Source organism: Dromaius novaehollandiae, chromosome 30 (assembly GCF_036370855.1).
Source record: "Dromaius novaehollandiae isolate bDroNov1 chromosome 30, bDroNov1.hap1, whole genome shotgun sequence".
Classification (NCBI taxonomy): Eukaryota; Metazoa; Chordata; class Aves; order Casuariiformes; family Dromaiidae; genus Dromaius; species Dromaius novaehollandiae.
The window spans coordinates 15,167-38,981 of NC_088128.1; the positions used below are offsets into that span (position 1 = coordinate 15,167).

The 23,815-nt window shown below is 69.6% G+C and overlaps 1 protein-coding gene across 3 annotated transcripts; it reads left to right on the forward strand.

The window, feature by feature from the left end:
• Nucleotides 1–120: 120 nt before the first annotated feature.
• TAOK2 (TAO kinase 2) lies at nt 121–23,306 on the forward strand. 3 transcript variants are annotated; one of them, XM_064499498.1, is made up of 19 exons: nt 121–1,043; nt 1,588–1,759; nt 1,853–1,924; nt 2,038–2,139; nt 3,495–3,540; nt 3,638–3,734; nt 4,912–5,025; nt 5,116–5,207; nt 5,332–5,425; nt 5,533–5,614; nt 5,691–5,858; nt 5,930–6,142; nt 8,094–8,462; nt 11,083–11,211; nt 12,222–12,416; nt 14,204–14,443; nt 17,185–17,397; nt 20,190–20,372; nt 22,757–23,306. In XM_064499498.1, exons 2-19 carry the CDS (start codon nt 1,628–1,630, stop codon nt 23,237–23,239), a joined length of 3,024 nt encoding a protein of 1,007 aa, XP_064355568.1. In that variant the 5' UTR covers nt 121–1,043; nt 1,588–1,627; the 3' UTR covers nt 23,240–23,306. The 3 variants fall into 3 exon arrangements, with proteins under 3 accessions (XP_064355568.1, XP_064355567.1, XP_064355569.1); XM_064499497.1 differs by having other exon boundaries at nt 122–1,043; nt 12,213–12,416; XM_064499499.1 differs by having other exon boundaries at nt 122–1,043; nt 12,213–12,416; nt 17,218–17,397.
• The last annotated feature ends 509 nt before the right edge of the window (nt 23,307–23,815 follow it).

A 23,815-nucleotide genomic window follows, 5' to 3' on the forward strand; every position in this document is an offset into this window, starting at 1 on the left:
GCCACTGCGCTTGCGCAGAGGAAAGAGACGGGCGGGGGCGAAGCCGGGAGCGCGCATGCGCAGCACCGCCCGCCCCCCCCACCTCGTCCTCCCGCGCATGCGCCGCGGCGCGCGCTGGGGCCGCGGGTTCCGGTCGGGCCGCCGGCGCCATCTTGGATGCGGGGCGGCGGAGGGGAGCGGCGGGAGGCGGGGACGGAGCCGGCGGCGGCGGCGGCAGCGGGGCCGGGGGCCCGCGGCGGAGCGGGGGCCCCCCCGGGGCACCCTCAAACCCCCCCCGACACCCTCAGACCCCCCCGCGCCCTTCCCGCGGGGCCCGGAGATGCTGCGGGGCCCCTATAGACCGCGGCGACCCCTATAGAACCGGCGGCGCCTATAGCCGCGCTTTAAATCCCCTTTTTTCCCCCATTTCCCCCCGCCCCGGACACCGCGTCCCCGAAAGCGGCGCTTCCGCGGAGCCGGGAGGGCTCTTCCGGGCCGCCCGGCGCCTATAGGGGAGCCCCCGGGAGCCCATAGGGGCCCCGCCGAGCCCCCGCCGGGCCCTATGGACCCCGCGCGGGCTCCCCGGCCCCCCTCCGCCGCCGCCCACCCCCACGGGCCCCCCGGCTGCTGCCGGCGCCGCGCACCCGCCCTGGCCCCCGGGGGACCCTGCTGCGGCCCTTCGCCCCCCCCGGCCCCTATAGGGCCTCCCCCTTTATAGCCCCGCCCTCGCTCCTATAGCTCCCCTATAGATTCGAAGCAGATCGACCTGTTTGGGCGTTTTTAGCTCTTTAAATCGCCGCGTCCGGGGGCTGAAAGCGATTTTTTACCTCTAAAAGCGGCGCCGCAGGGAGCCGGAGGGCTATAGGCGCTCGCTGGCCCCCCCCCCAGCCCCCCCGGGGACCCTATAGGGCCCTGGGAGGCCCCCCCGGGGCTGGCGGTGGGGGGAGGCTGGAGCCCCCCCGGGGCCGGGCCCCCGCGTAGGGGGGGGGGGTCCGCGGGGGGGGCCGGGCTGCCGCCGCCCCCCAGAGCTGGAGCCGCCGGGGCCGAGGCGCCGCCGAGAGCCGGTGAGAGCCGGGGGGGGACACGGGGGGGTGGGGGGCCGCCTGGGCCCCCTGTGGGGCCGGCGGGATGGGGCTCGGACACCTGGGCCCCTGTGGACATGGTGGGACGTGGCCCGGATGCCTGGGCCCTCTGTGGGGCCGGTGGGACGTGGCCCGGATGCCTGGGCCCCCCCGTGGGGCTGGCGGGACGGGGCCCGGACGCCTGGGCCCCCTGTGGGGCTGGTGGGACATGGCCTGGACGCCTGGGCCCTCTATGGGGCTGGCGGGACGTGGCCCGGACGCCTGGGCCCTCTGTGGGGCTGGCGGGACAGAGCCAGGACGCCTGGGCCCTCTGTGGGGCTGGCGGGACGGGGCCCGGACGCCTGGACTCCCCGTGGGGCTGGCGGGACGTGGCCCGGACGCCTGGGCCCTCTATGGGGTTGGCGGGACGTGGCCCGGACGCCTGGGCCCCCCGTGGGATCTGTGGGACAGAGCCCGGATGCCTGGGCCCCTCGGCGGGCGCCGTCACTCCGGACTTACCGCCCCCCACCCCCACCCTGCCGCGCAGGAGGCGAGCGGGGCGCCCGGACGCCGGGGCCCCCGGCGCCATGCCCTCCAACGCCCGGGCCGGCAGCCTCAAGGACCCCGAGGTGGCCGAGCTCTTCTTCAAGGACGACCCCGAGAAGCTCTTCGGTGACCTGCGCGAGATCGGCCATGGCAGCTTCGGCGCCGTCTACTTCGTGAGTGTCCCCCGTTGTCCCCCGATGTCCCCAACGTCCCCCGACGTCCCCGACGTCCCCCCCGCCGCGTCCCCACCGCCCCTCTCGCCCCAGGCCCGCGACATGCGCACCAACGAGGTGGTGGCCATCAAGAAGATGTCCTACAGCGGCAAGCAGTCCAACGAGGTGAGGCCGTCGCGGAGGGGCCCCGGCGTCCAGGGAGGGGGGGGGAAGGGGGGTGCCGCGGGAGGGGCCCAGGCGTCCGGGCCGCCCTCACGCCGCCCCCCCGGCGTCCCCAGAAGTGGCAGGACATCATCAAGGAGGTGAAGTTCCTGCAGCGGCTGCGGCACCCCAACACCATCGAGTACAAGGGCTGCTACCTGCGGGAGCACACGGCCTGGGTGAGGCGCCGGGGGGCCGCGACCCACGGCACGGGGGGCGTCTGTGGGGCAGGGCGACCCGCAACTGGGGCCTGGGGACAGGGGTGGCCCCATAGCCAGAGTCTGGGGGCATCTGTGGGGCAGGGGGGGCCTATAGCCGGGGTCTGGGGGTATCTGTGGGGCAGGGGGGGCCTATAGCTGGGGTCTGGGGGCATCTGTGGGGCAGGGGGACCCATAACTGTGGCTTGGGGACGGGGTGGCCCCATAGCCGGAGTCTGGAGGCATCTGTGGGGCAGGGGGACCCATAACTGGGGCTTGGGGGCAGGGGGGCCCATAGGTGGGGTCTGGGGGCATCTGTGGGGCAGGGTGGCCCCATAGCTGGGGTCTGGGGGCATCTGTGGGGCAGGGGGGCCCGTAACTGGGGCCTGGGGACAGGGGTGGCCCCATAGCCGGGGTCTGGGGGCATCTGTGGGGCAGGGGGACCCATAACTGGGGCTTGGGGACAGGGGTGGCCCCATAGGTGGGGTCTGGGGGCATCTGTGGGGCGGGGGACCCATAACTGGGGCCTGGGGGCATCTGTGGGGCAGGGGGACCCATAACTGGGGCTTGGGGACAGGGGTGGCCCCATAGGTGGGGTCTGGAGGCATCTGTGGGGCAGGCAGGTCCCATAGCCGGGGTCTGGGGTACAGGGTGGCCCCATAGCTGGGGTCTGGGGGCATCTGTGGGGCAGGGGGACCCATAACTGTGGCCTGGGAACAGGGGTGGCCCCATAGCTGGGGTCTAGGGGCATCTGTGGGGCAGGGGGGTTCCTTACCTGGGGTTTAGGGGCAATTGTGGGGCAGGGAGACCCCATAGCTGGGCGTTAGAGTCATGTGTGGGGCAGGCAGACCCCGAAGGTGGGGTCTGGGGATGCTTGTGGGGCAGGGGGGTCCCATAGCTGAGGCTTAGGGTCATGTGTGGGGCAGGGAGACCCTATAGCTGGGGTTTGGGGGCAGGTGTGGGGCAGGGAGATGTCATAAGTGGAGTCCAGGAATACGTGTGGGGCAGGGTTGCCCTATAGATAGGGTATACAAGCATCTGTGGGGCAGGGGGACCCTATAGGCATGCTCTGAGGACACATGTGGGGCAGAGGGACCCCATAGCCGGGGCTTGGGGGCCCCTGTGGGGCAGCGATGCCCCATAGCCAGAGCGTAAAGGTAGATGTGGGGCAAGGAGACCCCATAAGCAAGATTTGGGGTCCTGTGTGGGGCAGGGGGACCCACAACCAGGGCCTGGATGCACTTGTGGGGCAGGAGGGCCCCCCTGGGGGGGCCGTGTGGGGCAGGGGAGCCCCCCGGGCGCCGTGGGGCGGGCGCTGACCCTTCTTCCCCCCCCAGCTGGCCATGGAGTACTGCCTGGGCTCGGCCTCCGACCTGCTGGAGGGTGAGTGCCGTGGGGCCGGGCCGTGGGGCAGGGCCGTGGGGCAGGGCCGTGGGGCGCCCCACGGCGCCCGCTCACCCCCCCCCCGCGGCCCCCCCAGTGCACAAGAAGCCGCTGCAGGAGGTGGAAATCGCCGCCATCACCCACGGGGCGCTGCAGGGCCTGGCCTACCTCCACTCCCACAACATGATCCACAGGTACCGCCCCACGGCTGCCCCACGGCGCGCCCCACGGCGGCCTGCTGCCCCCCCCGGCCCGCCCCACGGCCCGCCCGGGGGTCGCGCTGCCCCCCGGGGCGCTGCAGGGCCTGGTCTCCCTCCATTCCCGCACAGGTGTCTGCCCCACGGCGCACCCCACGGCATCGTGCTGCCCCACGGGGCCTGCCCCACGGCTGCCCCACGGCCTCACGCTGCCCCATAGCCCGTCTGATGGTCCGCTTGGGGGTCACGCTGCCCCACGGCGTGCCCTGTGGCCCACCCGGGTCTCGCGCTGCCCCATGGCGTGCCCCACGGCATCACACAGCCCTACGGCCCGCCTGGGGGTCACGCTGCCCCACGGCGTGCCCCACGGCATCACACTGCCCCACGGCGTGCCCTACAGCCTCGTGCTGCCCCACAACCCGCTCTGGGGCCAGCTCGTGCTCCACATCCCCTTGTCCGCCTGTGTCTGCACCTACTGCGCGTCCGACTGTCTGCCTACCATCCCCGTGTCCGCCTGTGTCCACCTGCCGCGTGTCTGCTTGTTTTTCCACCATCCCCGTGTCCGCCTGTGTTCCTGCTAACTGCGTGTCTGCCTGTTCTGCCACCGCCGCGTACGCTTGTGTTTTTACCATCATTGTGTCCGCCTGTTGTTCTGGTAACTGCACGTGCGCTTGTTTTTCCGCTGTGACTGTGTTGGCATGTCTTTGTGTTGGGTTGTTGTCTGCTTGTCTTTCCACCCGAGTGTGCGTCCGCTTGTGTTTCTGCCTGTCCGTTCATGTGATCACGTGTTTGCCTGTCTGTCGCATCTCTTTACTGGACTGTGTGTCCGCCTGTGTCCCCACCATTGTCTGTATCCGTTTGTCTGCCTGTCAACCATGTGTCTGCCTGTTTCTCTGCCTGTGTCCCCACCATTCTCTGCATCTGTCTGTCTCCCTGCCAGTCACGTGTCTGCCTGTCTCTCCGCCTGTCTCCCCCGCTAAGCATGTGACCGCCTGTCTCCCCGCCATCCCCTGCGTCCGCCTGTTCTTCTGGCCGCCCTGCGCTGGCCCCAGACCTCGGCGTCCCCCCGGCGCCTGTCCTCGTCCGCCTGTGCGTCCCCCCCGCCTCCGCCTGTGCGTCCCCCCGCGTCCGCCTGTCCGTCCCCCCGCGCTGACCCCCCCGTTCCCCCCCCCAGGGACGTCAAGGCCGGCAACATCCTGCTGACGGAGCCGGGGCAGGTGAAACTGGGCGACTTCGGCTCGGCCTCCATCGTGGCCCCGGCCAACTCCTTCGTGGGGACGCCGTACTGGTGAGGGGGGGGGACCCGGGGGGGCTGGGGGGGGGACGCGACCCCCCCGTGGGGGTCCGGGACCCACGGAGGCCCTGCCGCCGCCCCCAGGATGGCCCCCGAGGTGATCCTGGCCATGGACGAGGGGCAGTACGACGGCAAGGCGGACGTCTGGTCGCTGGGCATCACCTGCATCGAGCTGGGTGCGTTTCGGGGCGTTTCGGGGCGTTTCGGGGCGTTTTGGGGGCGTTTTTGGGGCATTTTGGGGCGTTTTGGGGGCGTTTCGAGGGGGGGGACGCCGCCCCGGTGACGCGCGGCTCCCCGCAGCCGAGAGGAAGCCGCCGCTGTTCAACATGAACGCGATGAGTGCCTTATACCACATAGCGCAGAACGAGTCGCCCGTGCTGCAGGCCAGCCACTGGTGAGGACCCCCCGGACGCCTGGGCCCCGCTGCAGGGCGGCCCGGCCGCCTGGCCCCCCCCCCCGGCCACCCCGTCTCGCTCCCCGGCTGCGTTTTCCTCTCCGCAGGTCGGAATATTTCCGGAACTTCGTGGATTCGTGCCTGCAGAAGATCCCGCAGGACCGGCCCACCTCGGACGTGCTGCTCAAGGTGAGCGGGGCGGCCGGCGAGGGGGGGGCCCAGGCGATCCCGTGCCCCCCCGCCGACGCCTGTGCCGGCCCCGCAGCACCGCTTCCTGCTGCGCGAGCGGCCCCAGACGGTGGTGCTGGACCTCATCCAGCGCACCAAGGACGCCGTGCGCGAGCTCGACAACCTGCAGTACCGCAAGATGAAGAAGATCCTCTTCCAGGAGGCCCAGAACGGCCCCGGCGCCGACCCCGGCGAGGAGGAGGAGGTGAGGCGCCCCGCGAAGGGGGGGGACACCCCCCCCCACGGCCCCGCTGACCCCCCCCGGCCGCCCCACAGGAGGTGGAGCCCTTCCTGCACCGCACGGGCACCGTGAACAGCATGGAGAGCAGCCACTCGGTGCCCAGCATGTCCATCAGCGCCTCCAGCCAGAGCAGCAGCGTCAACAGCCTGGCCGACGCCTCCGAGGAGGACGAGGCCGCCGAGATGGCCATGATGCAGGAGGGCGAGCACACCGTCACCTCCAACAGCTCCGTCATCCACCGCCTGCCGGTACGGCCCGGACACCTGGGCTCTCCTCGGCGGATCGGGGGGGGTCGGGGAGGTCTGGGGGGGGGAACGGGGACGTGACGCGCGGCTGGGGCCGCCGCCGGGGACGTCACAGTTGACTGGAGCCACCATCGGGGACGTCGCAGATGGCTGGGGAGGTGGACGGGGTGGCCTGGACAACTGGGGCCACCACCGGGGACCTCCTGGAGAGCCAGGGCCACCCTTGGGGACATCCTGGTCAGCTGGGGCCACCCCTGGGGACCTCCTGGAGAGCCAGGGCCACCCTTGGGGACATCCTGGTCAGCTGGGGCCACCCCTGGGGACCTCCTGGAGAGCCAGGGCCACCCTTGGGGACATCCTGGTCAGCTGGGGCCACCCCTGGGGACCTCCTGGAGAGCCAGGGCCACCCTTGGGGACATCCTGAAGAGCCAGGGCCACCACTGGGGACATCCCGGACAGCTGGGGCCACCACCAAGGACCTCCCAGAGAGCCAGGGCCACCCCTGGGGACCTCCCAGAGAGCCAGGGCCACCATTGGGGACATCCTGGACAACTGGGGCCACCACCAAGGACCTCCTGGAGAGCCAGGGCCACCCTTGGGGACATCCTGGTCAGCTGGGGCCACCCCTGGGGACCTCCTGGAGAGCCAGGGCCACCCTTGGGGACATCCTGAAGAGCCAGGGCCACCACTGGGGACATCCCGGACAGCTGGGGCCACCACCAAGGACCTCCCAGAGAGCCAGGGCCACCCCTGGGGACCTCCTGAAGAGCCAGGGCCACCACTGGGGACATTCTGGACAGCTGGGGAGGTGGACAGGGATGGCCTGGAGAGCCAGGGCCACCACCAGGGACGTCTTGGAGAGCCAGGGCCACCCTTGGGGACATCCTGGTCAGCTGGGGCCACCACCAAGGACCTCCCGGAGAGCCAGGGCCACCCCTGGGGACCTCCTGAAGAGCCAGGGCCACCACGGAGGACATGTTGGACAGCTGGGGAGGTGGATAGAGATGGCCTGGAGAGCCAGGGCCACCAGTGGGGACCTCCTGGTCAGCTAGGGCCACCATTGGGGACATCCTGGTCAGCTGGGGCCATCACCGGGGACCTCCCAGAGAGCCAGGGCCACCCCTGGGGACCTCTCGGAGACACAGGGCCACCACCAAAGACCTTCTGGAGAGCCAGGGCCACCACTGGGGACCTTCTGGACAACTGGGGCCACCATTGGGGACATCCTGGACAACTGGGGCCACCACCAAGGACCTCCCGGAGAGCCAGGGCCACCCCTGGGGACCTCCTGAAGAGCCAGGGCCACCACTGAGGACATTCTGGACAGCTGGGGAGGTGGATAGAGATGGCCTGGAGAGCCAGGGCCACCAGTGGGGACCTCCTGGTCAGCTAGGGTCACCATTGGGGACATCCTGGTCAGCTGGGGAGGTGGACAGGGATGGTCTGGAGAGCCAGGGCCACCACCAGGGACGTCTTGGAGAGCCAGGGCCACCAGTGGGGACCTCCTGGTCAGCTAGAGCCACCATTGGGGACATCCTGGACAACTGGGGCCACCACCAAGGACCTCCCAGAGAGCCAGGGCCACCCCTGGGGACCTCTCAGAGAGCCAGGGCCACCCCTGGGGACCTCCTGAAGAGCCAGGGCCACCATTGGGGACATGTTGGACAGCTGGGGAGGTGGATAGAGATGGCCTGGAGAGCCAGGGCCACCAGTGGGGACCTCCTGGTCAGCTAGGGTCACCATTGGGGACATCCTGGTCAGCTGGGGCCACCCCTGGGGACCTCCCGGAGAGCCAGGGCCACCCCTGGGGACCTCCCAGAGAGCCAGGGCCACCATTGGGGACCTCCTGGACAACTGGGGCCACCACTGGGGACCTCCCACAGAACCAGGACCACCACGGTCCCCCACCCCCGAGTCCCACACGCGTCTCCCCCCCCCCCCCCCCCCGCCGCAGGGCCACGACAACCTCTACGACGACCCGTACCAGCCCGAGGCGGAGGCGCCCGGCTCGGCGGCGGTGTCCGCCCGGCGCCGGGCCTACTGCCGCAACCGGGAGCACTTCGCCACCATCCGCACGGCCTCGCTGGTGACGCGGCAGATCCAGGAGCACGAGCAGGACTCGGCGCTGCGCGAGCAGATGAGCGGCTACAAGCGCATGCGGCGCCAGCACCAGAAGCAGCTCATGGCCCTGGAGAACAAGCTCAAGGCCGAGCTGGACGAGCACCAGCTGCGCCTCGACAAGGAGCTGGAAGCCCACCGCAGCAGCTTCGGCGCCGAGGCCGAGAAGCTGGCCAAGAAGCACCAGGCCATCTTCGAGAAGGAGGTGCGGGAGCGCCGGGGCCCGGCGGCCGAGCTGGGAGAGGTGGGGCGGGAGCTGTGGGGGCTGGAGCTGCGCCGGGCCATCTTGGAGGAGGAGGTGGCGGGATCTAGATCAGGAGGTGGAGGCGGAAGAGGTGGGGTGGGACCTATGGGGCTTGGAGCTGCGTCTTGGAGAAGGTAGGCAACGTCTGAGCGTGGGGCGGAGCTGGGAGATGTGGGGTGGGACCTATGGGGCTTGGAGCTGCGTCTTGGAGAAGAAGGTAGGCAATGTCTGAGCGTGGGGCGGAGCTAGGAGATGTGGGGTGGGATCTATGGGGCTTGGAGCTGCGTCTTGGAGAAGAAGGTAGGCAACGTCTGAGCGCGGGGCGGAGCTGGGAGATGTGGGGTGGGATCTATGGGGCTTGGAGCTGCGTCTTGGAGAAGAAGGTAGGCAACGTCTGAGCGTGGGGCGGAGCTGGGAGATGTGGGGTGGGACCTATGGGGCTTGGAGCTGCGTCTTGGAGAAGAAGGTAGGCAACGTCTGAGCGTGGGGCGGAGCTGGGAGATGTGGGGTGGGACCTATGGGGCTTGGAGCTGCGTCTTGGAGAAGAAGGTAGGCAATGTCTGAGCGTGGGGCGGAGCTAGGAGATGTGGGGTGGGATCTATGGGGCTTGGAGCTGCGTCTTGGAGAAGAAGGTAGGCAACGTCTGAGCGCGGGGCGGAGCTGGGAGATGTGGGGTGGGATCTATGGGGCTTGGAGCTGCGTCTTGGAGAAGAAGGTAGGCAACGTCTGAGCGTGGGGCGGAGCTGGGAGATGTGGGGTGGGACCTATGGGGCTTGGAGCTGCGTCTTGGAGAAGAAGGTAGGCAACGTCTGAGCGTGGGGCGGAGCTGGGAGATGTGGGGTGGGATCTATGGGGCTTGGAGCTGCGTCTTGGAGAAGAAGGTAGGCAACGTCTGAGCGTGGGGCGGAGCTGGGAGATGTGGGGTGGGATCTATGGGGCTTGGAGCTGCGTCTTGGAGAAGAAGGTAGGCAACGTCTGAGCGTGGGGCGGAGCTGGGAGATGTGGGGTGGGACCTATGGGGCTTGGAGCTGCGTCTTGGAGAAGAAGGTAGGCAACGTCTGAGCGTGGGGCGGAGCTGGGAGATGTGGGGTGGGACCTATGGGGCTTGGAGCTGCGTCTTGGAGAAGAAGGTAGGCAACGTCTGAGCGTGGGGCGGAGCTGGGAGATGTGGGGTGGGATCTATGGGGCTTGGAGCTGCGTCTTGGAGAAGAAGGTAGGCAACGTCTGAGCGTGGGGCGGAGCTGGGAGATGTGGGGTGGGATCTATGGGGCTTGGAGCTGCGTCTTGGAGAAGAAGGTAGGCAACGTCTGAGCGTGGGGCGGAGCTGGGAGATGTGGGGTGGGACCTATGGGGCTTGGAGCTGCGTCTTGGAGAAGAAGGTAGGCAACGTCTGAGCGTGGGGCGGAGCTGGGAGATGTGGGGTGGGATCTATGGGGCTTGGAGCTGCGTCTTGGAGAAGAAGGTAGGCAACGTCTGAGCGTGGGGCGGAGCTGGGAGATGTGGGGTGGGACCTATGGGGCTTGGAGCTGCGTCTTGGAGAAGAAGGTAGGCAACGTCTGAGCGCGGGGCGGAGCTGGGAGATGTGGGGTGGGATCTATGGGGCTGGAGCTGCGTTATGGAGAAGAAGGTAGGCAACGTCTGAGCGTGGGGCGGAGCTAGGAGATGTGGGGTGGGATCTATGGGGCTGGAGCTGCAGTAGGCCATCTTGGAGGAGAAGGTGGGTGGGGTCTGAGCCCGGGGGCGGAGTTAGGAGATGTGGGGTGGGATCTATGGGGCTGGAGCTGCAGTAGGCCATCTTGGAGGAGAAGGTGGGTGGAGTCTGAGCCCGGGGGCGGAGCTAGGAGATGTGGGGCGGGACCTATGGGGCTCAGAGCTGCACCAGAGCATCTTGGAGAAGAAAGTAGGTGGGGCCTGGGCTTGGGGGCGGAGCTAGAAGATGTGGGGCGGGACCTATGGGGCTCAGAGCTGCAGCAAACCATCTTGGAGATGGAGGTGGGAGGGGCCTAGGCCTAGGGGCGGAGCTAGGAGAGGTGGGGCGGGACCTGGGGGGGTTGGAGCTGCACCAGGCCACCTTGGAGAAGAAAGTGGGTGGGGTCTGAGCCTGGGGGCGGAGCTAGGAGAGGTGGGGCAGGATCTATGGGGCTCGGAGCTGCAACAAACCATCTTGGAGATGGAGGTGGGAGGGGCCTAGGCCTAGGGGCGGAGCTAGAAGAGGTGGGGCGGGACCTATGGGGCTCAGAGCTGCAGCGAACCATCTTGGAGAAGAAAGTAGGTGGAGCCTGGGCTTGGGGGTGGAGCTAGAAGAGGTGGGGCGGGACCTATGGGGTGTGTGGGTGTGGCTAGCCCTAGGGGGTGGGTCTCAAAGGGGGCGTGGCTAGGGCTGGGGGGTGTGGCCTGTGTGTGGGGGGGGAGAGGGCGGAGCTTGCGCCAGCGGTGGGACCTGCCGGGGGGTGGTGCCGCGCCGTGGGGTGGTGGAGCTGGAGCCGGGGGCGGGGCTCGCTGGCTGGGCGGGGCTTGCCGGGGTGGGCGTGGCCTCCCATGGGGTGGCCCCGCCCCCCCCCAGCGCTGGCCCCGCCCCCAGGCCAAGGCGGCGCTGGCGGAGGAGAAGAAGTTCCAGCAGCACATCCTGGGCCAGCAGAAGAAGGAGCTGGGCGGCCTGCTCGAGGCCCAGAAGCGCCAGTACAAGCTGCGCAAGGAGCAGCTCAAGGAGGTGAGGGCCCAGGCGTCCGGGCGCGTCCCCCCACCCCCCGCTCCGAAAACGGGGTGAAACGCCAAGGTTTTGGGTCGCAGCTCGCCACGGGTGCCCCGGGCGGGGCGGTGGCCTGGTCCCTCGCTGTCCCCGGGGGTGCTGGTCCTGCTGGGGGGTCCCCAGCCCCCCCCGGGACACCCAGCCCCACACCAGGACCCCCCAGCCCCACACCGGGACACCCAGCCCCACCCTGGGACCCCCCAGTCCCCCTCCAGGGCCCCCCCAAGGCCCCCCACCCTACTCTGGGGCCCCCCAGCCCCACACTGGGGCCCCCCAGCCCCACTCCGGGACCCTCCAGGGCCCCCCAGCCCCACTTTGGGACCCCCCAGCCCCACTCAGAGCCCCCCCAGCCCCACTCCAGGCCCCACTCAGGCCCCCCCAGCCCCACTCAGCCCCCCCAGACCCCTCCAGACCCCCCCAGACCCCCCCAGACCCCCCGCCCGGCCATGGCACCGACGGGCGCGGGGGCAGGAGCTGCAGGAGAACCCCAGCCCCCTCCAGCCCCACTCAGAGCCCCCCCTGCCCCACTCCAGCCCCCCCCAGCCCCACTCCAGCCCCCCCCAGCCCCTCCAGACCCCCTCCAGATCCCCTCCAGACCCCCCCAGCCCCCTCCAGCCCCCCCCAGCCCCACTCAGAGCCCCCCCAGCCCCCCCCAGCCCCCCCAGACCCCCTCCAGACCCCCCCCAGCCCCCCCAGACCCCCTCCAGACACCCCCAGCCCCACTCCAGCCCCCCTCCAGACCCCCCCAGGCCCCCCCCAGCCCCCCCAGCCCCCCCGCCCCGGCGTTGCACCGACGGGCGTGGGGGCAGGAGCTGCAGGAGAACCCCAGCCCCCCTCCAGCCCCCCCCAGCCCCACTCAGCCCCCCTCCAGACCCCCCAGCCCCCCTCCAGACCCCCCCCAGCCCCCCCCCAGCCCCCCCAGCCCCCCCGCCCCGGCGTGGCACCGACGGGCGCGGGGGCAGGAGCTGCAGGAGAACCCCAGCACGCCCAAGCGGGAGAAGCAGGAGTGGCTGCTGCGGCAGAAGGAGACGCTGCAGCAGCTGCAGGCCGAGGAGGAGGCCGCGCTGCTCTGCCGCCAGCGCCAGTACTTCGAGCTCCAGTGCCGCCAGTACAAGCGCAAGATGCTGCTGGCCCGCCACAACCTCGACCAGGACCTGCTGCGCGAGGTGGGGGGGGGGCTGGGGGGTCCCTGGGGCTGGGGGGCAGGGTTTTGGAGGGTTTCTTGGGGTGTGGGGCAGGGCTGTGGGGCATCTGGGGGTCCTTTGAGGCTCCCTGGGGCTGTGGGGCAGGGTTTTGGGGGTCCCTGGGGCTGTGGGGCAGGGCTGTGGGGCATCTGGGGGTCCTTTGTGGCTCCCTGGGGCTGTGGGGCAGGGTTTTGGGGTGTTTGGGGGGGTTCTTTGGGGCTGTGGGGCAGGGCTGTGGGGGGTCTGGGGGCTCCCTGGGGCTGTGGGGCAGGGTTGTGGGGGTCCCTGGGGCTGTGGGGCAGGGTTTTGGGGGATCTGAGGGCTCTTTCGGGGCTCCCTGGAGGTGTGGGGCAGAGCTGGGGGGTCCCTGGAGCTCCCTGGGGCTGTGGGGCAGGGCTGGGGGGGACCTGGGGGTGTGGGGCAGGGCTGGGGGGTGTCTGGGGGGTCCCTGGGGCTGTAGGGGAGGGTTTGGGGGGTCCTTCGGGGCTTCCCACAGCTATGGGGCAGGTCTGGGGGCCTTCCTAGAGCTATGGGGCAGGCCTCCGATCCTCCCTGGAGCTATGGGGCAGGCCTAAGAGCATCCCTAGAGCTATGGGGCAGGTTTAAGAGTCTCCTTGGAGCTATGGGGCAGGTCTAGGAGCATCACTAGAGCTATGGGGCAGCCCTATGATCCTCCCTAGAGCTATGGGGCAGGCCTGAGGAGCTCCCCGGAGCTATGGGGCAGGTCTAGGAGCATCCCTGGAGCTATGGGGCAGGTCTAGGGGCCTCCCTGGAGCTATGGGGCAGCCTTATGATGCTCCCTAGAGCTATGGGGCAGGCCTGGGGGCCTCTCTAGAGCTATGGGGCAGGCCTAGGAGCATCCCTGGAGCTATGGGGCAGGTGTAGGAGTCTCTCTGGAGCTATGGGGCAGCCCTATGATCCTCCCTAGAGCTATGGGGCAGGCCTGAGGAGCTCCCCGGAGCTATGGGGCAGGTCTAGGGGCATCACTAGAGCTATGGGGCAGGTGTAGGAGTCTCTCTGGAGCTATGGGGCAGGCCTAGGAGCATCACTAGAGCTATGGGGCAGGTCTAGGAGCATCACTAGAGCTATGGGGCAGGCCTATGATCCTCCCTAGAGCTATGGGGCAGGCCTGAGGAGCTCCCCGGAGCTATGGGGCAGCCCTATGATCCTCCCTAGAGCTATGGGGCAGGTCTAGGAGCATCCCTGGAGCTATGGGGCAGGTGTAGGAGTCTCTCTGGAGCTATGGGGCAGCCCTATGATCCTCCCTAGAGCTATGGGGCAGGCCTGAGGAGCTCCCCGGAGCTATGGGGCAGGTCTAGGGGCATCACTAGAGCTATGGGGCAGGTGTAGGAGTCTCTCTGGAGCTATGGGGCAGGCCTGAGGAGCTCCCCGGAGCTATGGGGCAGCCCTATGATCCTCCCTAGAGCTATGGGGCAGGCCTGAGGAGCTCCCCGGAGCTATGGGGCAGGCCTAGGAGCATCACTAGAGCTATGGGGCAGGTCTAGGAGCATCACTAGAGCTATGGGGCAGGTGTAGGAGCATCACTAGAGCTATGGGGCAGGTCTAGGGGCCTCCCCGGAGCTATGGGGCAGGTCTAGGAGCATCACTAGAGCTATGGGGCAGGTCTAGGAGCATCCCTGGAGCTATGGGGCAGGCCTGGAAGCAGCTGGGTGGCAGCAGGCGCCTGCCCATCGCTGCGGGGCCGGGCCGGGAGCTGTGAGCAGCGTGCCCCCGGGCCGTGGGGCTGACGCCGGCTCCCCCCGCGCCAGGAGCTCAACAAGAAGCAGACGCAGAAGGACCTGGAGTGCGCCATGCTGCTGCGGCAGCACGAGTCGACGCAGGAGCTGGAGGGGCGGCAGCTGGCCGCGGTGCAGCGGACCCGCGCCGACCTCACCCGCCTGCAGCACCACACCGAGCTCTGCAACCAGCGCGAGTACAACAAGCGCCGCGAGCAGGAGCTGCGCCAGAAACACGCCGCCGAGGTCCGCCAGCAGCCCAAGAGCCTCCGAGTAGGTCCCGCCGCCGCCGCCGCCCCGCTGCTGCCCCACGCCCTCTGCGCCGCCCTGGCGCTGCTGCTGGCCGCCCGCCCCGGCCTCCCCTCCCTGCTGCTCCTGGCCGCGCTCTGGGCCCAGAGCCGCCGGCACCGGGCCCTGGCGGCCGCCGCCGCCGCCTCCGCCGCCCTCCTCGCCGGCCCCGCCGCCGCCGCCGCCGCCCTCCCGCCGCTGCTGCTGCTGCTGCTGCCGCCGGGCCCCGGCGTCCGGCGCGGGCCGCTCTGCCTGCCCGTGCTGCTGCTGGCCTCGCACTTGCTGGCGCGGCCGTGGCTCTTCGTGCCGCTCTACGGGCTGGGGGCCGCGGCCCGGGCGGCGGCGGCGGCGGGGGGCGGCGGGGGGGGTCCGGGGCGGGCAGCCGGGCGGCTGTGGCTGCGGGCGCTGCTGCGGTTGCCGCCGCCGGCTTTCGGCGTGTTGCGCCGCCTCGGCGTGGCTTCCGAGCGCCGCCTTTTCCGCCTCTTCCCCAAAACCCACAAGGGCGGTTTCCGCTCCCGCTTGCCGGTGCCGTGCCGCGGCGGCGGGGCGGGGGGGGCGGCGGGGACGGGCGGGGGGGACGCCTGGGCCCGCCGCTTGGCCGCCCTCGACCGGCGCTTGCTGGGCCTGGGCCGGGGCCTGGCTGCCCGGCTGCCCCCCGCCGCCCTCCGCTGCCTCCGCCGCCTCCGGCTGCTGCGCGAGGAGCGGCCCAGCCGCATCCCCCGCCCGGCCCCCCGCCCGCGCCGCCCCCCCCTCCGGCCGCCGACGGCACCCCCCCCCCCGACGACGACGGCGGCGGCGGCGGCCCCCCCGCGCCCTGCCCCCCCGCGGCGCCCGTGGAGGTGACCCCGGCCCCCCCCCTACCCCCCCCCCGGCCCCCCCAACCCCGCGGACGACACTACGGCTTCCCCCTGGGCGGGGGCAAATGCATGGAGCCCCCCCCCCCAACTGCTTTGGGGGCTGGGGAGCCCCTTGGGGGTCGAGGATCCCCCCGTGGGGTCGGGGATCCCCCCCATGGGGCTGTGGATCCCCCCCATGGGGCTGCAGGTCCCTTTGGGGATCAGGGATCCACTGCTATGGGGCTGCGGATCCCTTTTTGGGTCACGGATCCCCCTCTATGGGGCCGCAGATCCCTCTTGGGCTCGGGGATCCCCTCACAGGGTCAGGGATCCACTGCTATGGGGCTGCAGATCCCTTTGGGGGTTGAGGATCCCCCCCCCGTGGGGCTGCAGATCACTTTTTGGGTCAGGGATCCACACACTATGGGGCTGCAGATCCCTTTTGGGGGTCAGAGATCCCCCCCATGGGGCTGCGGATCCCCCCATGGGGTCAGGGATCCACTGCTATGGGGCTGCAGATCCCTTTGGGGGTCGGGGATCCCCCCCATGGGGCTGTGACTCCCCCCATGGGGTTGAGGATCCCCCCCATGGGGCTGCAGATCACTTTTCGGGTCGGGGATCCCCACACTATGGGGCTACAGATCCCTTTTGGGGCTGCGGATCCCCCCCTGTGGGCTCAGAGATCCACTTCTATGGGGCTACAGATCCCTTTTGGGGTCAGGGATCCCCCCACAGGGCTGTGGATCCCCCCATGGGCTCAGGGATCCACTGCTGTGGGGCTGCAGATCCCCTTGGGGGTCGGGGATCCCCCCCATGGGGCTGCAGATCCCCTTTTGGGGTCCTGGATGCTTCTCTATGGGGCCACAGATCCCCCCTATGGGGCTGTGGCTCCCCCCATGGGGTCAGGGATCCCCCCCCTCCACGCGCTACAGATCCCTTTTGGGGTCGGGGATCCCCGCCATGGGGTTGTGGATCCCCTCTTTGGGGCTGTGGATCCCCTATTAGGGCCACGCACCCCCCGCTTCATGGTGCGGATCCCCCTCTTTGGTGCCACAGATCCCCCCCCCCCCGGGGAGCGGATCCCCCCTTCAGAGCAATGAATATCCCCCCCCGCCCCGTTCTCCTTCCCCTGACGGTTGCGGATCCCTTTGGGGGCTGGGGATCCCCCCCGGGGTCCCAGATCCCCCCCTTGGGGTCCTGAGTCCCCCCATGGGACCAGGATCCCCCCCGTCGGGATCCTGGATCCCCTTTGGGGTCCTAAATCCTCCCTAGGGAGCTGGATCCCCCCTGTTGGGGTCCCAGATCCCCCCCCCGGGCTCCCGGATCCCCCCTTTGGGGTCCTAAATTCCCCATAGGGACCTGGATCCCCTCCGGATCCCCCCCCATCGGGGTCCCAGATCCCCCGTGAGGGTCGCAGATCCCCCCTAGGGACCCGGATCCCCCCCGGGGCCCCGTGCTGCTCTCCTATTTATTCGGGGGGGGGGGGTCGGTCCGGGGGGGGGGACGTTTCCTTTCCGTTGGGCTTTTTTTGGTTCGTTTTTTTTGTTCCCGCCGTTATTTTTTTGCTCCTTTTTTTATTTTATTTCCCCCCCTTTTTTTTTCCTTTATTCCCCCCCCCTCTATTTTTTTTTTTTTTAAATATATCTATTTAAAAAAAGCCACTTTCAGTTCTGGGTTTTTATTTGCTTTTGGTTTTGCGGGTTCGGGGTCTTGGGGGGGGGGGGGGGAAGGAGGGAGCGGCGGGCGCTGGTGGTGGGGGGGGGGGTGTCGCCGGGCTGCCCCGCCCGGACGCCTGGGCCCCGCCGCCGCCGGTGCGGTGGGGGGGGATGGAGCGGAGTGGGGAGGGGGGGGGCGGGGGGGGGGCGCTAACGGCCTTCTCTCGCGGCGCAGTCCAAGGAGCTGCAGATCAAGAAGCAGTTCCAGGACACGTGCAAGATCCAGACGCGGCAGTACAAGGCCCTGCGCGCCCACCTCCTGGAGAGCACGGCCAAGAGCGAGCACAAGGCCCTCCTCAAGCGCCTCAAGGACGAGCAGACCCGCAAGCTGGCCGCCCTCGCCGAGCAGTACGACCACAGCATCAACGAGATGCTCTCCACCCAGGCCGTACGTCTCGCGGCGGCCGGGGGGAACCTCGCGGGGAGCCGGCGGGGCTGGGGAGAGCCCCACGGGGGACGTGGGGACCCCATGGGGCTGAAGGAACCTCGTGAGGGTCTACCAGGGATGAGGGGACCCAACGGGGCTGGGGAGAGCCCCACGGGGGACGTGGGGACACCACGGGGGTGAAGGAACCTCGTGAGGGTCTACCAGGGTTGTGGGGACCCAATAGGGATGGAGAGACCGCGATGGGGGACGTGGGGTCACCACGGGGGTGAAGGAACCTCGTGAGGGTCTACCAGGGACGTGGGGACCCAATAGGGATGGAGAGACCGCGATGGGGGACGTGGGGTCACCACGGGGGTGAAGGAACCTCGTGAGGGTCTACCAGGGACGTGGGGACCCAATAGGGATGGAGAGACCGCGATGGGGGACGTGGGGTCACCACGGGGGTGAAGGAACCTCGTGAGGGTCTACCAGGGACGTGGGGAGCTGGTGGGGCTGGGGAGAGCCCCACGGGGGACGTGGGGACCCCACGGGGGTGAAGGAACCTCGTGAGGGTCTACCAGGGACGTGGGGACCCAACGGGGCTGGGGAGAGCCCCACGGGGGACGTGGGGACACCACGGGGCTGAAGGAACCTCGTGAGGGTCTACCAGGGACGTGGGGAGCCGGCGGGGCTGGGGAGAGCCCCACGGGGGATGTGATGGGGCACGTGGGGACCCCATGGGGCTGAAGGAACCTCATGAGGGTCTACCAGGGACGTGGGGAGCTGGTGGGGCTGGGGAGAGCCCCACGGGGGACGTGGGGACACCACGGGGGTGAAGGAACCTCATGAGGGTCTACCAGGGACGTGGGGAGCTGGTGGGGCTGGGGAGACCGCGATGGGGGACGTGGGGAAACTATGGGGCTGAAGGAACCTCGTGAGGGTCTACCAGGGACGTGGGGAGCTGGTGGGGCTGGGGAGAGCCCCACGGGGGACGTGGGGACCCCACGGGGGTGAAGGAACCTCGTGAGGGTCTACCAGGGACGTGGGGAGCTGGTGGGGCTGGGGAGAGCCCCACGGGGGACGTGGGGACACCACGGGGCTGAAGGAACCTCGTGAGGGTCTACCAGGGACGTGGGGAGCTGGTGGGGCTGGGGAGAGCCCCACGGGGGACGTGGGGACACCACGGGGCTGAAGGAACCTCGTGAGGGTCTACCAGGGACGTGGGGAGCCGGCGGGGCTGGGGAGAGCCCCACGGGGGATGTGATGGGGCACGTGGGGACCCCATGGGGCTGAAGGAACCTCATGAGGGTCTACCAGGGACGTGGGGAGCTGGTGGGGCTGGGGAGAGCCCCACGGGGGACGTGGGGACACCACGGGGGTGAAGGAACCTCATGAGGGTCTACCAGGGACGTGGGGAGCTGGTGGGGCTGGGGAGACCGCGATGGGGGACGTGGGGAAACTATGGGGCTGAAGGAACCTCGTGAGGGTCTACCAGGGACATGGGGAGCTGGTGGGGCTGGGGAGAGCCCCACGGGGGACGTGGGGACACCACGGGGCTGAAGGAACCTCGTGAGGGTCTACCAGGGACGTGGGGACCCAACGGGGCTGGGGAGACCACGATGGGGGACGTGGGGACACCACGGGGGTGAAGGAACCTTGTGAGGGTCTACCAGGGATGTGGGGAGCTGGTGGGGCTGGGGAGAGCCCCACGGGGGACGTGGGGACCCCACGGGGGTGAAGGAACCTCGTGAGGGTCTACCAGGGATGTGGGGAGCTGGTGGGGCTGGGGAGAGCCCCACGGGGGACGTGGGGACACCATGGGGGTGAAGGAACCTCGTGAGGGTCTACCAGGGTTGTGGGGACCCAACGGGGCTGGGGAGAGCCCCACGGGGGACGTGGGGACACCATGGGGGTGAAGGAACCCCGTGGGGACCTACCAGGGATGAGGGGACCCAACGGCCCCACGGCCACAGGAGACCAGGGGTGGGGACGTGGGACCCCAACGGTGGCCAAATGGGGACGCAGGGACCCACAGCCGTGGGGGACCAGGGGCGGGGACACGGGGACCTTATGGTGACCCAATGGGACACGGGGACCCACGGCAGTGGGAGAAGAGGGCTGGGGACTTGGGGACCCAAGAGGAGCAGAGGTGGGGACCCAATGGGGACACAAGGCCCCATGGCCGTGGGGCACCAGGGGTGGGGACAGGATGACCCAAGAGGACCGGAGATGGGGCACCATGGGGACACGGGACCCATGGCCATGGGAGAAGAGGGCTGGGGACTTGGGGACCCAAGAGGATCAAAGATGGGGACCCAAGGCCATGGGGGACCAAGGATGGGGACATGGGGACCCAGTGGTAACGCAATGGGACACGGGGACCCACAGCAATGGAAGAAGAGGGCTGGGGACTTGGGGGCCCAAGAGAAGCAAAGATGGGGACCCAACGGGGACACGGGACCCATGGCCATGGGGGACCAAGGATGGGGACATGGGGACCCAGTGGTAATGCAATGGGACACGGGGACCCACGGCAATGGGAGAAGAAGGATGGGGACAGGAGGACCCAAGAGGACCAAAGATGGGGCCCGACGGGGACACGGGACCCATGGCCATGGGGCGCCAGGGACGGGGACCTGGAGACCCAACGACAACCCAACGGGGCCCACGGGGACGCCAGTGCTGGGGACCCAGGAGGCCCCATAGACGGGACCCCCCCCAGGGCCGCGTGGGGGGAGCGCTGGGGACCCGTGGGGACCCGTGGGGACCTCGGGGACCCACGGGGACCCCCCGGCGGCGCCGGGTGCCCGCAGCTGCGGCTGGACGAGACGCAGGAGGCCGAGTACCAGGTGCTGCGGCTGCAGCTGCAGCAGGAGCTGGAGCTGCTCAACGCCTACCAGAGCAAGATCAAGATGCACACGGAGGCCCAGCACGAGCGCGAGGCCAAGGAGCTGGAGCAGCGCGTCTCCATCCGCCGCGCCCTGCTCGAGCAGCGGGTACGGGGCGCCCCGGGGGATCACGGCGCCTTCGGGGCTCCCCCTCGGGCAGCGCGGCGGTTTCGGGGCTCGTCCTTGGGCATCGTGGCGGTTTCGGGGCTCCCCAAGGGAATCGTGGCGGTTTCGGGGTTCCCCGAGGGAATCATGGCGGTTTTGGGGCTCCCCTTTGAGGATCATGGTGGTTTCAGGGCTCCCTGAGGGAATTGTGGCAGTTTTGGGGCTCCCCGAGGGAATTGTGGCAGTTTCGGGGCTCCCCTTTGAGGATCGTGGTGGTTTTGGGGCTCCTTCTTGGGGATCGCGGTGGTTTCGGGGCTCCCCAAGGGAATTGTGGCAGTTTTGGGGCTCCCCCTCGGGCATCCCGGCGGTTTTGGGGCTCGTCCTTGGGCAGCGCGGCGGTTTTGGGGCTCGTCCTTGGGCATCGTGGCGGTTTCGGGGCTCCCCGAGGGAATTGTGGCAGTTTCGGGGCTCCCCTTTGAGGATCATGGTGGTTTCGGGGCTCCCCCTCGGGCATCCCGGCAGTTTCGGGGCTCGTCCTTGGGCAGCGCGGCGGTTTCGGGGCTCCCTGAGGGAATCGTGGTGGTTTCGGGGCTCCCCAAGGGAATTGTGGCGGTTTCGGGGCTCCCCGAGGGAATTGTGGCAGTTTCGGGGCTCCCCTTTGAGGATCATGGTGGTTTCAGGGCTCCCCCTCGGGCATCGTGGCGGTTTTGGGGCTCGTCCTTGGGCATCGCGGCGGTTTTGGGGCTCCCCGAGGGAATCGTGGCGGTTTTGGGGCTCCCCGAGGGAATCGTGGCAGTTTCGGGGCTCCCCCTCGGGCAGCGCGGCAGTTTCGGGGCTCGTCCTTGGGCATCGCGGCGGTTTTGGGGCTCCCCGAGGGAATCGTGGCGGTTTTGGGGCTCCCCGAGGGAATCGTGGTGGTTTCAGGGCTCCCCAAGGGAATCGTGGCGGTTTTGGGGTTCCCTGAGGGAATCGTGGCAGTTTCGGGGCTCCCCTTTGAGGATTGCAGCAGTTTTGGGGCTCCCTGAGGGAATTGTGGCAGTTTCGGGGCTCCCCTTTGAGGATCATGGTGGTTTCGGGGCTCCTTCTTGGGGATCGTGGCAGTTTTGGGTCTCCCTGAGGGAATTGCGGCGGTTTCGGGGCTCCCTGAGGGAATCGTGGTGGTTTCGGGGCTCCCTGAGGGAATTGTGGCGGTTTCGGGGCTCCCCAAGGGAATTGCGGTGGTTTCGGGGCTCCCCGAGGGAATTGTGGCGGTTTCGGGGTTCCCTGAGGGAATCATGGTGGTTTCGGGGCTCGTCCTTGGGCATCGCGGCGGTTTTGGGGCTCCCCGAGGGAATCGTGGTGGTTTTGGGGTTCCCTGAGGGAATTGTGGCAGTTTTGGGGCTCTCCTTCGAGGATTGCAGCAGTTTTGGGGCTCCCTGAGGGAATCGTGGCAGTTTCGGGGCTCCCCGAGGGAATCGTGGTGGTTTTGGGGTTCCCTGAGGGAATTGTGGCAGTTTTGGGGCTCTCCTTCGAGGATTGCAGCAGTTTCGGGGCTCCCTGAGGGAATCGTGGCAGTTTCGGGGCTCCCCGAGGGAATCGTGGTGGTTTCGGGGCTCCCTGAGGGAATTGCGGCGGTTTCGGGGTTCCCCGAGGGAATTGCGGCGGTTTCGGGGCTCCCTGAGGGAATTGTGGTGGTTTCGGGGCTCCCTGAGGGAATTGCGGCGGTTTCGGGGTTCCCCGAGGGAATTGTGGTGGTTTCGGGGCTCCCCAAGGGAATCGTGGCGGTTTCGGGGCTCCCCGAGGGAATTGCGGCGGTTTTGGGGCTCCCTGAGGGAATTGCGGTGGTTTCGGGGTTCCCCGAGGGAATTGCGGCGGTTTCGGGGCTCCCTGAGGGAATTGTGGTGGTTTTGGGGCTCCCTGAGGGAATTGTGGTGGTTTCGGGGCTCCCCGAGGGAATTGTGGTGGTTTTGGGGCTCCCTGAGGGAATTGTGGCGGTTTCGGGGCTCCCCTTTGAGGATCGTGGTGGTTTCAGGGCTCCTTCTTGGGGATCGCGGTGGTTTTGGGGCTCTTCCTTGGGCATTGCGGCGGTTTCGGGGCTCCCTGAGGGAATTGTGGCAGTTTTGGGGCTCCCCAAGGGAACCGTGGTGGTTTCGGGGCTCCCCGAGGGAATCGTGGCGGTTTCGGGGCTCCCCCTCGATAACTGTGGCGGTTTCGGGGCTCCCCTTTGAGCATCGCGGCGGTTCCCGGGGTCCCCGCAGTGGCGGCGGCGGCGGCGGGAGGGGGGGGGGGGGTTGCTCAGCGCTTCGGCCGCTCCCCCGCCGTTTCCCGTGTCTCCGAGTCCCGCCGCCGGTTGCGGGGCGCCCCCCAACCCCCCCCCGTGTGCCGTGTGCCGTGTCCCCCCCCCGCAGATCGAGGAGGAGATGCTGGCGCTGCAGACGGAGCGCTCCGAGCGCATCCGGGGGCTGCTGGAGCGGCAGGCGCGGGAGATCGAGGCCTTCGACTCGGAGAGCATGCGCCTGGGCTTCAGCAACATGGCGCTGGGGGGGGTGCCCCCCGCCCCCCCCGGCCCCCCCTGGCCCTCCCGGCCCGTCCCCCGCAGCGGCGCCCACTGGAGCCACGGCCCCCCCAGCGCCCCCCACGCCTGGCGCCAGCCCCCGCTGCTGGCCCCGCCCCCCGCCGCCTGGCTCCACCCCCCGCCGCGCGGCCCCGCCCCCGCCGCCACCGCCCCCGCCCCCCCCGCCGCCGCCGCCGCCGGAGCGGGGGGGCCGCCTCGGAACAGCCCCCAGCCGCTGCGGCGCACGGCCTCGGGCGGGGCCGGCGACCCGGGGCTCAGCCGCTCCGCCAGCGTCGCCTCCCACATCCTCAACGGCTCCCACTACTCCTACTCCTGAGGGGGGGGGGGCCGCCCCCCCGGACGCCTGGGCCCGCCCCCGATATGAGCAAGCCCCCCCCCCCCGCGCGGCGGCTTGGGACTGGGGCCCCCCCACCCAGGGCGCTCTGTAAATACCCCCCCCCCCCGCGGCCGCCCCGTCATGGCGGGGGGGGGGGGGGCGCGGAGCGGGCGCCCTTGAAACCGCCCCCCCCCTTGAAACCGCCCCCCACCCCCGTGAGAGGGGGGGGGCCTCGAGACCCCCCCCCCCCGTCGTGTCCCGGGGGGGCCGGAAACCCCCGCCGCCCCCCCCCGCCAGGTGCCAAAGGGCCCCCCCGAAACGGACTTTTCTTTCCGTTGTTTTTCGGTTTCGTTTCGTTCGTTTTCTACTCGCGGGGGGGGGCGGCGGCGGCGGGGGGGGGGGGGCCGTTAACGAGAATAATAACGAGGAGACCGGGACGGGCTCCGCCCCCTTTGTCACGCGCCCGGACGCTGGGGCCCCCTGAGGGGGGAGGGGCCCTGCCGCGGGGCTGATTAATTATTAACGTTAATTATTAATCATTAACGAGCCCCGTGTCGGTTTTTTGGGGGGGGGGGA

Coding starts and splice junctions, on each gene's coding strand:
- TAOK2 (XM_064499497.1), top strand. CDS start 1,628: ATGCCCTCCAACGCCCGGGCCGGCAGCCTCAAGGACCCCGAGGTGGCC. Junction 2,140..3,494: donor TGCGGGAGCACACGGCCTGG/GTGAGGCGCCGG, acceptor TTCCCCCCCCAG/CTGGCCATGGAGTACTGCCT. Junction 17,398..20,189: donor AGATGCTCTCCACCCAGGCC/GTACGTCTCGCG, acceptor GGGTGCCCGCAG/CTGCGGCTGGACGAGACGCA.